The following is a 13247-nucleotide window of genomic DNA, read 5'->3' as shown; positions in this document are numbered from 1 at the left end:
CCGTAGGATACCACCTCCCCCTGTTGGCCCCGGGTTCCCTTTGGTCGTACCATCCATATTTAGCTTGAGGATGCCGATTGGCGGTGGGTGCCAACTAACAATCTGTACTCGAATGCGGATGGGGGTGAGGGTCGCCAGGATACTCCAAGATCGAAGGAGGTTGCAGGCTAGGGCTAAGCTGTGGGCATGAGGTGGTAAAAGGTGATGCGTACACCATATCCATTGCTTGACTTGTCGCATGGTATCCAAGTCACACATGGGAGTTCCTACAAAACAAGAAGAATTTTGCCCTTTCCAAATTTCCCATAATAAGTAAGCTATGGTGACGAGTAGGAGGGGGCTTCATTTAGAGCGTGTTGACGAGAGATACATCTTGCCGAAACACTCTAACGATGTCACAATAGAGTAGGTACTGAGGAGTAGACGCCAATAGCGTGTGATTTAATAGGATTATCATATGGTGTGATATAAATACTAATTCATCATATCAATTATAGGATAATTTTAATACTTGTGAGATTCATATGAATATCATTTTATGATATTTTTGGCACTTTCAGCCAACCCTGCTTGACTTGTGGTCAAGATGTCTGATAACTGATGAATATTTTAAAGTTTCATTTGTGCATAAATTTATAGTAATTAAATGTGATTATTAACAAAGGGTTTGATAATGCCATGATATTTTAAAAGCTATTTCTTTAGGTTACTAGATGAAATTTAAATAATGTTAGTCTTGGATTTCAAAAGAGCTGTTAGAGTGGGGTAGGCCACATCTTGGATCCTTACTAGAGTCCCTCTAACTCCATGCATCAATTTGAGCACTAAATTCAAGTCATGGAGCAGTAAAACAATAAAAACAACGAAATAATGTCAAGGAAAAAGGATATGAATTGATCTAAGACAATTTAACTAATGCTGATTATATGAATATTATTATCCTCCAATTTTCTCAGTATTGACATGTTCTAGCATTGGCTAGCAAGCAATACAAGGCTCTCAAAGATCTTGGTTGTTTAATTTGATTAGTATAGGTGTTTTGATGTGTTCATCCCTAATGAGAAGACAAATACCAGATATTGAAAAAATACAAGGATCAAAGTTTAAGAAAATGCATTGGAGTTTCAAAACTCAAGCAACAGGGCCTTAGGAACCTAGATCTAAATTCTCACCATCATCCCCAACCATTTATTCAATATTTCCTCCATTGGACATCACGTTTTCAATCAAATGACTATTGGGGACCATTATGTTAGCCGTAGCCATCGAGGCAGGCCGCCCGGTAGGTCCCAAAGACAGAAAAAGAAAATCATCAATATTTTTCCAGCTCTCGGTTCCCATTGGAGGACATGTGACTTATGCAGATCCCCTTGTCCATTGCACCACGGCTGCATGCAATGGCTGAGCTAACTGCTCTCCGTTCCCAACCACTGTCTCTAACTTCCATTCAGCTACTTTTATTTTTAAGCATTTAAAATTAGATTAAAATTTGATAAAGTGTCTAAACTAGTATTTATTATTTTATTTGTTTTCACCTCAAATAATTTCATAAACGTCTCTTGAAATCATATTCATTATCCGTATTTGTTTTCAACATATCTATAATAAATCCATTAAAGTGAATTATACTTTCCGATATAAAATGTCAGAAAATAGAAAATATTTTTAGTATCTTTATTCCCTTGTACTATATTATAAATCCTCTAAAGTTACATCAAAATATAAAAATGTTTATACAATTCTAGTTTGTTTTACTTCGATAGTAATGTCTTTCATTTCGAAGCTAATGAATTATTCTCTAATTTAATTTGTCTCTCTGCTGATCGAGCATGAAATGGACAATTCATTTGACATATTTTTTCTTCAGCATAAATTAAAAAAATCAGAAAACCGTGAATTTTGAAGTAATTAATGAATTGCAGCTGCATAGATTGTGTGGTTTTGTTGTAACTTACTATACAAAGGGTGGGCACCTATGCACTGGACGTACCTGATAGCATCAGATACTTCATGATATTTATGTGCCATATAAGCTTATTTTTAATCTTAAAATGATAAACGGAAGTTATAAATAATATTTTGTTGTGTTAATTCAATAAATATCAGAGTTATTCCCCAAATTTTCTTTTTTAATGTGCTTGTTGAATAGTTTTAAGAAAAAATCCTCTTAAGTCAGTGAGATACATGACTTAAAAGGCAATTGATGAAATTAATTGATGAGGAAAAGGGATTCTACTGTTTATCCATGCCCATCAGATATGGGCCACAGCATGAGTTAAAGACAGCATGACATGGCTCCATATCGTGGGGATGAATACCAATATCAAACAGGATAAAAACTTATCTTTTTAATAAGGTTAAAAGATTTTCATGTGTAACAATGATAGCCAATCAAAGTCTCAAATTCATCCACGAAATAAGGTCTTTGAACTTTTCTATTCAAAATCCCTTTGACCACCTTGAAAGTGTCATCCTTCGATTATTTTACCAATTTCTATTGGTGGAGTGAAATACTTCACCAGAGTCTCATTTAGCTCCATTCCTAACTCGTCAAGAGTGAAAGTCAAAGTTATATCTAAAGTTTGGGGAAGAAGATTTGAGGAGAAGCAACTACGTTCATCGAGGTACTACCTCTCTGGAGATTTGACTGGTATAAATATAGAGGTGGATATCAGATTATTTCATTTTTGGTAGATTTTTTATAGAGGTGGATATCAAAGATCTAGAGATGGTAACACCTCCTATAATGTCAAACATGTTTTTAATCTTTTATACAGGTGGGTAGCATAATTATGACATTTTTTATATATCACACTCCACCACCCAACTCTGACATTTGACGGACTCATTCACCTACAATTACTGCCTGCTTATGCACAACAAGGTTGACTTGGCCAATTTGGGGGTCAACTTAGTCCTTAGACTGGGTAGACTGGTTTCATTGTCGCCTGATGACCACTTCCCACCGGTGGGGGTTATTTTAATTGTTTTTTGCGTAAACTTCTTAAGAATTATCCATAAAATTTCTTAAATTTACATAAATATTCAAAATAGAACTAATATTTACCAACCTTTTCTGATTAAGAAAATCATTTTATTGTTGTATATTTACTTTTTAATTTATAAAAAGACACATACACCCCTAAAAAAACTTCTTCAATACAAAAATAATAAATTAATCCATGATGTTTGTGGATTGGCTCATGATTTGAAAAAAATGGGTATAAATATAATAACAAAAGAATTAATAATGGCTCCTTAACCTCATTTTATGTTTTTTCATTCCCTTAAATGGGTTCTAATTTTATTTAAGACACATACAACCTTAAACAAACTCTTCAATACAAAAACACTAAATTAATCCATGATGTTTGTGGATTGGCTCATCACTTGGCAAAGTATGGGTATCAATATAATAAAAAAAGAACTAATAATGGCTCCTTAACCGGATTTGATGGTTTTTCAGTCCTCTAACATCGGCTCTGAGTTTATTTACGTCTCTTGGTTGGAACCCATCTGGCGCAGATGTAATTTGATCCAACTTGCAGAGTTTTATGCTAGCGTGGTAGACGAGCTTCCTGGCAAACATTTGGTTTGATTTTACCATCAAAGAACAGGCCAACCGGTTGGATCATCTGCCCAGATCAATACCTTTTACTTTAAATGCCATATTTCTAGATAGATCACCAGATAGAAATAGGTATAAATAGAAAAATGGCTTGACAGACGGATATAAGGAAAGCGGCTGTTAGAATAAAGGGACGATTATAGAGAATCACAGACATACTGTATAAATATGCTTTGACGGGTAACTTCATTCCTGGAAAGGTAATTATGTTGGTGTTTTTCTATATAAAGTATTTAAATATATACAAACATAAATTGTTGCACTGATAATATAGAGATAGACAGATATGGAAATATGTACATTTATCCGTCAAGGCATTTCCTTGGCAATGGTAACCAGACAGATAACGCCCAAGCTAAAATTTTCTCCGTAAAAATACCCATAGTTTCACTTTTAGAAATTTTTTTTGAGTCCGCTGTTACTATTCTTACACTTTGTTACCACTCCTGGTAGCGTAGTATCCTGTACGCACGATACGTATTAACACTTCTCGTCGTTTTTGATTCCTTTTTAAAAGAGAACAAAATATAGATTTCTGCATAGACTTATGTGTGGAATGATACATCGATTAAAGGGGGACAAAAGAACAAATGTGAAACAGGGAGAGAACTGAGGAGATGCTATTTTCATAGGCTCTTGCTACGTAGAGGAGATTGAGAACAAAATATAGATTTCTGCATAGACTTATGTGTGGAATGATACATCGATTAAAGGGGGACAAAAGAACAAATGGTGAAACAGGGAGAGAACTGAGGCGATGCTATTTTCATAGGCTCTTGCTACGTAGAGGAGATTGAGAACAAAATATAGATTTCTGCATAGACTTATGTGTGGAATGATACATCGATTAAAGGGGGACAAAAGAACAAATGGTGAAACAGGGAGAGAACTGAGGCGATGCTATTTTCATAGGCTCTTGCTACGTAGAGGAGATTGAGAACAAAATATAGATTTTTGCATAGTCTAATGTAAGGACAGATACGTCGATCAAAAGAGAGACTAAGAACAAGTGTGAAACAGGGAGAGAACTGAGGAGACGCTATTTTCATGGGCTCTTGCTACGTAGACGAGATCGAGATCAAAATATAGGTTTCTGCATAGACTAATGTATGGATAGATACTTCGATTAAAGAGCGGCAAAGAACAAGTACGAAACACGGAGAGAACTGAAGAGACGCTATTTTCATAGGCTCTTGCTACGTAGACGAGATCGAGAACAAAACACAGATTTCTGCATAGACTAATGTATGAATAGATACATCGATTAAAGAGCGGCAAAGAACAAGTAGGAAACACGGAGAGAATTGAAGAGACGCTATTTTCATAGGCTCTTGCTACGTAGACGAGATCGAGAACAAAACACAGATTTCTGCATAGACTAATGTATGAATAGATACATCGATTAAAGAGCGGCAAAGAACAAGTAGGAAACACGGAGAGAATTGAAGAGACGCTATTTTCATAGGCTCTTGCTACGTAGACGAGATCGAGAACAAAACACAGATTTCTGCATAGACTAATGTATGAATAGATACATCGATTAAAGAGCGGCAAAGAACAAGTAGGAAACACGGAGAGAATTGAAGAGACGCTATTTTCTAAAGCTCCTGCCACACAGACGAGACTGAGACAACAGGGGACATCCTGCAGCCCTCCATCAAACTTCCTCTAAAAAAACACTAACGAAACGCGAACATCTCAAAGCGAGGACCCTTAAAAAACACGAAAGAAACACGATCAACTCCAGGCGAGAACACTCTCGCCTACTTTACTCGAAACTCACTCATCTAGTCCAAACTTTCACATATCACTCGGACGTGAAACGAGCAGGGACTAGACAATCAAGCGCGACGCGGTGAGCCTCCTGAAATTTTCCCAAGGCTTGTCGTAGACCACAGCCAAGAATAGGTTCTCCGTTCGGATTACTCCGCTACTTCTTACTGCGCCGATAACAAGACGGTAGTTCATGCCCGCCACGACCTGCTGCTGTCCTCCCAGAACGCGAGTCAGTGTCACCCCCATCTGCTCTGCGGCGAACTTAGCTACTTCTTGGATTTCAGCGTTTCCCGGGTCGGGAATAGGAACGTAGCCTCCAGCGACCAGACCGCCGGGCGGTGCAGCTTCGCCAGATTTAGCCAAGATCAGAGCAACTCCGACGAAGAAAAGGACGAACAAACGAGGAGAGCTAAGTCCCATTTTTCTCTTGAAATACGATAATGGCGTGCAGAGATCAATGGCACGAGATGAATTTATAGGCTAGTGATCTTGTAGAACACGACATCCTTCGTGGGGTTCAGATAGTGTGGACGCTCGCTTGGAATATTTCAAGTCACTGTGGGCGCTCTAAGTTGTGATCGAGTCAGCCCACAGTCTTGGAACACTCTAAGTTGGCACTACTAACTTGAAAAAAAAAATCGCACTCTACGTCTATCTTCTTGGTCTTGGAATTGAAACAATAGCGTGTGTTGCGAGATTTCTATCGTATGGACACGAGACTTTTCTTCGTCTAAAACTGTCCGGGCTGGCAAAAGAAGCGTCTGAATTCGCACTGCGATTCCTTGGTCGTTAAACTATTCCCAAATCAGCTGTAGAGAAACCATTTGCCGACAGCAAGAGACCCGTTCGTTTTCTCTAAATCAACTGCGATATTACTCGTGAAAAAAGGAATAGGCGTCGACCCGTTCTCACCGCAAAAGCTGAGATTCAAACAAGTTCCCTTTCGATTTAGATTTTTTATAATGTTTATTCATTTTGGTGTCATTGTCACCTCCGGTAGACTTTGTGGTGTCGTCTGCTGCGTAACTAAGTATTATTCTGTTGTGGTTGATCGTTTGCTGATCCGACAGACTGCAAAGAAAGGAAAGATGGTATGGTTTTGAAAATTACAATATCATCTTTCTACTCAAAGATAGAGGGACATGCGCCTACATGAACGTTCCGGCTTGACCTGGGCCATCGATTAGGTATCACAATCCGTGCTGTCGATCGAGTCGATTTAACTACCAATTAATATAAGATTCAACCCATCAGGGAAATAACCACTAGCCGATGGAAACTAGACACCTATCCCAAATGAGTAATAGAGAGTAACTTAACTACTAGATGAATCTTAACTTGTGTTAACAAAAAAAAAATGTAACTTAATGGAAAAAGGAAGAGACTCAAAAAATGGCAGAGGCAAATAGAGTTTTTGCACATTTTTATTAATCCATGAACAGGATCTATATAGACACATAAATCCATGGATCCATATATTTTGATCGGACTGTCAAGATCCACCTATATTTTTTTATATGGAAAACTTCTAGTTTCATTGCGATATCTTAAATAGATATATTTAATAAAATTAATAATTATCTCTATTTGCACCTGCTCGTAAAAGCTAGTCGCTATTACCCTGAACAAACCAGCGCTCACATGAAGGCTCAGATTCACTCATTCGTTGATGACATATGTTTAGATATTTATTGATTGAAGCATTGGAAGCAAGTCGCCAAAAGCAATCCCGCTGGAGTTATTTTTTCTAAGAAAGGCTAATCCTCTATAAGAAACAAACTTATATATATATATATATATTGATATTTCAACTGATTAATCAGGATCCAAATCCAACTTATTAATCCTTATATTTAATAAAGCTATTAATATAGAAATTATCATTAAAATTTTTCACATTTCATATTTACAAGTTATTCTGAATTCCTTCCAATCTCAAGTAAAAATGAAATATTCAATAATTAAATCATTTAATCCAAAGTATGATTTACTTTTATTTTAAAAATAAAATAAATTGAACGAATGAATATTTTTATCAACGGATTGGAAAAAGCTTGATCTGGATCTGCTGTGGGAATGATTGGGAAGATCCAAAATTTAAAACGGTAGGATTTGCTAGCAACAACATATTGTGATGCGATACGCCGTCGGCCGGGATCGAGCGGCGCGTTTCGCGTCACAGGAATAATGATGATATGATGCAAACACAATGAGATTTTATGATCGAGCAGTTAAGACACAAGGAGATAACGCGATGGACGGTGACGATCACCAAATAGATTGATCCGAAAGTCAGACTCCCAATGACGCTCAAGACCACTAGACGTCTAGACGAGAGGGGCATCTAACGGCCCTGATAAGTTTGGAATTTAAAGATCAAGTGACAGACCGTTTACCTCAAGAAAGTCCTGCTCCCACAACAGTGGCTGTTCCTAATCCGTCGTCGAGTGATGAGTGGCGGCAGAGGATGCGATAGCGGAGGACGACACTGGAACAGGTAATAATACTGGTTAAGGAGGGAGAGGAGATGAGCTGACCTTAAAATATGTAGTCCACGGCGTATCGAAGACGGGCGTAGAGATAGCGTTCCGGGGACGGATTCGTCTTGTCGTAGGCCGGAATGCCGGGAGGGATCAACGTGGTTGGTGCAAGTGACGGGGCGGCACCGGTCGCAACTGGCAGTGGCGGTGGCGCAGAGCCACGGTACAGGGCAGAACGGCGGCGTAGGGGGGGTTGATGACGCGGGCCGAAGCCTCGGCGCGGCGTGGAGCCACAGAGTGCGGCAGAACCGTGGCGATTGGCGGACCCACGGCGGGGCGCGAACTCGCGGCGCACGGTCGGATCACGGCTGGGTGGGAGTCGCGGCGCTGGCGGCTGGCGCGCGGGCGCGGAGTCGCGGCGCGAATGGGTCCCACGGCGCGCGTGGGTCGCGCACAGAGCGGGTCCCCGACGCGGGCGATGATGCGGGGTGGTCGGGAATCGGGGTTTGGGGCGGGGCGGCAATGGGAGAAGTGGCGGTCGAATCAAGAAAAGGGGGGGGGAAGCCAAAGGGTGATGCAAGAATGGGATGGTTATGGTCAAGAACGATGGAAGATGGTGGGGAATGGTCAAGAACGATGAGGGTGAAGAGGAAGATTCAAGAAACGAGGGGGAAAGGAGGGTGGGCGATCAAGAAAGGCAAGAGGAGGCGGTTGGGAATCAAGAAACGATGGGGAAAAGAGGGTGGGCGATCAAGAGAGGCAAGAGGAGGCGGTTGGGAATCAAGAAACGAAGGGGAAAGGAGGGTGGGCGATCAAGAAAGGCAGGGTAGGGGGAGGGCAATCAAGAAAGGCAAGAAGAGGTGGTTGGGCGATCAAGAAGGGCAGGGGAAGGGGAAAGGGCGATCAAGAAAGGGTAGGGGAAGCGGTTGGGCGATCAAGAATTTCAAGAAAATGGGGGATGAGAATGGGTGGCGTTCAAGAATCGGCGGGAAAGATCAAGAAATGGGGTTAGATGATCAAGAAGCGAGGGTGAAGGGGTGGCGTCCAAGGAAATGTGGGCGAGATGGGCTGGATGAAGGAGAAGGGGGGGGGGTGGATGGGTAGAGCCAAGAACCTGGCGTGGTGAGTTCTTGGTGGGTCGCGGGTGGTTCTCCGCGTTGGAGATGATTTCCCGAATGCAGCGCGGCGCCGTAGTCGTCGCGAACCTTCGAGGACGCCCAGAGTGATCTCGATGGGTGCTCTCTCGATTCTTGATTTCAACAGCTTCTTGAAAATCTTCAACGTACCGGAGTGATCTCGACGGTACGGTTGAACACGTCACGCCCGGAGTGATCTCGACGGACAGGACGTGGGCTCTACTCCTCGGAGTGGTCTCGACGAAGAGGTGGGGCTAGCCAAACCCCCTACGCTACGACTACGATAGGGGGAAGATTCTTGAAACAATTTCAATTCAAAAACTTCCAAGTAGTCCCTTGGGCATGCCCTCCCCTTATATAGGGAGGAGGGGTGCCAAGGAGACGTGGGGAGAGGTTGAACCGTCATGAAACGTGGTTCGACCTCTCCTTACAAAATCAAAATACAATCTTAAAATGAAAATAAAGACGAGGATGGGCCCTACGATACTGGCCCAATCCATAATTCGAAATGCAAAGAAAATACACATAGAAAAAACATAAATTGTTCGAACCTACCCGGAGTACTTAAACCCCGGGTTGCGGACGTTGGCACGAGCTGTCCGACGTGGCTGCTGGCGAGTCGTCGTCGGTCGTCCGGCTGATGTCGTCGTCGTCATCAGGTCGTCGTCGGCACGATGGTCCTCCATCATATTGGGGACAATGACTAAATATAAATTGATTCAATGAGGAACAGAGAAGCGATCTTGTTATTTACTTGATATAGAACATGTAGGGGATGCTAGGATCCAATTCCCAATTTGTTATTATGTGTTTCATTAGTTTTTTTGTTTTTGATAAAGAAAGATGTTGAAACCATCTTTCTTTATCCTTGAGAATGAGTTCTGTTGTATTAGATGCATCCTATTTCTTTAAGCTTTAAATTTGGTGCTGAATATGGCAGAGATGACCTATGGTTGATATATCACGCATACCCTCTTTTGAATCTCATATAGTTTTTACGTAGATGAGATGTGTACAGATATCTGAGCTGCATACACAAGAGGATGAAGATAATAGCCTTTCTAATATAATATTTACTTCCAAGCCTAAAGATGTCAATCTCGTCTAGAGAGAAGCGCCAATCATGAAGAGAATTTTCTATAAAAGCATATTTTAGATAAATATGAATATCGATGGCTTTAACATCACTTTTTTAAAGATCACAAGTACCAGTTTCTAATGAAGCTATTTACTGACAAGGAAAACAAAGAGATAAAACTACTGTAGAAATATTAGAATTTTTATCTTCGATGGCATTAAAATTATTTTAAACAAATCTCATTACAATAGTGTTTTGAAAAGTTACAGGCACTGCACTATAAATTTGCATGGAATGTATTTGAAAGAGAATGTAGTTCTTGACTTTCTCAAATCTGCCACTCTTTGTCTTGTATCTTTTGAGAATCAGGACAGAAAATGTTTTTACAACATTTATTATCAAAGAAATTCTTTACTGATTATATATGAACCTTGCAGTTGGTATCATAAACTTGTTAGGGGAAGCAGTAATTTCATTCTCAAATCTCACTCACCTTTTGTCTAGACTCTTATGTGCAAGGAATATTGGATAGTTTGGTTGTCAACTGTAGAAGGCTCAAAGTTTTAAGAGATTTTGATGATGCCATGTAGTCATGGATCAGTGGCTAGTCCTTAAGCTGAATGCAAAATTCTGTGAGTTTCAACAATATCATATTTATTTTCTTTGCAGTCTGTTGGATCAGAAAATGACCAGTCACAACAGAAGTACACTAAGGTATACAGTAGATGACACCACAAAGTCTGATGGTGGCGAGACCGATACCAAAATGACCAACCAGTGGAAAAATCTAAATTCAAGGGGAACCTGTTTAACAGCTCAAAATTTGGAATGAGAATGGGTCAATGCGTTGATATAGAAATAATGAACATGATTAGTTTAAAGATCAAATGGTTCTCTTGTGCTGAGTTAGGAGTAGTTTAACGAGCAAGGAATTGTAGTATGAATGGTGGAGCATGCTACACACTCCACCACCCAACACAACACTGCAACCTGAGGGAGAGAGGACCTTTGGGAGGATCATTAAACAACCCCCACCCCATCACTGCACCCCTCAAATACTGTCTCTGCTCCTGTTGGGGGGGGGGGAGAGAACTTATTCTGCTATTGTTGTCCCCACGCCGCCACCGTTGGGCTGGTGCCACCACATCTGTGCCACCACTGTTACACCGCATGCTGTGGCTGCGCTCATTCTATTGCCGTGTCCATGCCACCATCAGTAGACTCAGCACTACACTCACTCTCCAGGGCACCATATCCCATGTCTCATCCATTTGTGGCACCACCACCCGCATTGCTGCCAGCCATGATGCATCTGGTCACCTAGCACCACCGCCAATGCCACTACAAATGTTGGATCCATGTCTAGCTCTATCAAAGTGCATACCAGCCTGCCCCACCACCAAATATTCTTTGACTTTCTGCATGGCCTCATTGCATTATTCCAGCAATGGAGGAACACTCTCTCCCCCTCTAGTGATCCCTTTCAGGTGATCCAGTGTTCACCACATATTTTTACTCTACCGTCAGGCTTAGTAGAACTGGTTAGTGAGATAGGTTTGCATCTTCTCATTATTGACATATAACATCACATTAAATCGATAAAATTATGATTTTATACTTCTTTTTTACCACATTTTTAGATTTATACTTGCATTATTGACCACTTATGGATAAAATGATAAATTTATGATTTATTTTCCTATTCTATATTATATATATATTATTCATGTTTTAGACTAAACCCACTTGACTCTATAGAGTTAAATGGATCTCTCACATGTTGGAGTTTTATTTTAGAAAAAAACAGGACTTATGTACATAGAATGGTGAATTTGGGATGCAAACGGGAGGAAAGGAGAAATCCAAGCCATCTCTTAGATAATAAGAAGAGGCCCGATACATAAGAATTCCAACCTAAAAGCCCATTCAAACCTCCTTAAGAACTGGGTCAACTAAAGGCAAGAATTGTGAAACTAAACCATAATTTAAATTTTAGAGGCCTGTTTTCAAATACAAAAAGGAGGGAATGTGAATCAGGCTGGAAATTAAGTAATCCTAGCCCTAAAAACCCTTAGAATTAAATCCAAAGGCTGAGAGAGTTAGGGCACTTCTATTTAATCTATTCTCCCCTCTCTTTATATCTCATCTTGGATTTATGCTCCCAACTTACTGTTGGAGGCCTAGGGCATCAGAATTCTTTGATCTATTCTTTTTCTTGAAGAGTGAGAGAGAGAGTTGAAGGGTTATCACGATTCTTAGAGAAAAAGCATGACTTGGACATTGGGGTGTGTGACAACAAGGTTTGTATGATCTTCTGAATGTTTGATTTGAATTTTCTCACCGTTTTCTCAAGATAAAAATTCAAGAGGATAGCCTGGACTTCAAGAATTCCAACTCATCAAATGGTACCGAAGTGTCCTCGTGTAGCAAAAGTTATAGTGTTTTTCATCCACCACCTATTTCTGCCGTAATTTCACCGAGGGAAGAGCGGACTATGGTTATATTTTTCCTCACAGTTTATTTCTTGCCATTTATTTAGTTGATTTTATGTTTAGAAAATATCTAAAAAATACATAAAATATAAATTCACCTACAAACTAATTTAAAATATATTTTAATTGAAATTTACTCTCTCATTGCATGCTCCTTGTGTATTTAATCCTTATTTACCCATTTCTAAGGAAAGTCTTATAATGATTGTTGCATAATCAGAGCCTTAAAATTACATATTGAACCCAAATTATGGGTTATCATCGACTAATTGGGATTTTCAATTTGAAGGATTTTTTCATTATTTGGTTGTAAGAGGCTGCACCATCATCAATTTCTCATGCTTTAAATGTTTGACCCAATTGTGTGGATTGGAGGTCTATGTTATCCATCCTTAGCAGACCTGTTTCTGTTAGCATTGACATCAGTCCTATTCATTCTGCATCAATTTGGTGTCAGAGCCTACCCTTTGCGTGCCGACCTCTCTTGATCCGATGTTGTGTCACAGTCATTCATCATCCAATCTTTCATAGAATTCCATTTGGGCAAACGCATTGCTATGATGGCTAATCAGTCTATGGATAACTGTGAGGGTTCAGTCTTTAGTCAAGATCCATCACCACCGCCTCCATTTTCCTCACCACGTGATGATGTAGGTG

At 40.1% G+C, this 13247-nt stretch overlaps 1 protein-coding gene across 1 annotated transcript; it reads right to left on the bottom strand.

Moving 5' to 3' along the window:
* Positions 1 to 5461: 5461 nt before the first annotated feature.
* On the bottom strand, positions 5462 to 5824 carry LOC144707376 (cysteine proteinase inhibitor 8-like). Its single transcript, XM_078580480.1, has one exon. It carries the CDS (start codon positions 5822 to 5824, stop codon positions 5462 to 5464), a length of 363 nt encoding a protein of 120 aa, XP_078436606.1.
* Positions 5825 to 13247: the final 7423 nt, after the last annotated feature.

This window comes from Wolffia australiana, chromosome 9 (assembly GCF_029677425.1).
Source record: "Wolffia australiana isolate 7733 chromosome 9, ASM2967742v1".
NCBI lineage: Eukaryota > Viridiplantae > Streptophyta > Magnoliopsida > Alismatales > Araceae > Wolffia > Wolffia australiana.
Note: the sequence above shows the minus strand (reverse complement) of the source record. Positions and strands in the feature narration are given on the sequence as shown.

Bases quoted from the DNA above. Each gene is read 5' to 3' on its own strand.
- LOC144707376 (XM_078580480.1), bottom strand. From the start codon at position 5,824: ATGGGACTTAGCTCTCCTCGTTTGTTCGTCCTTTTCTTCGTCGGAGTT.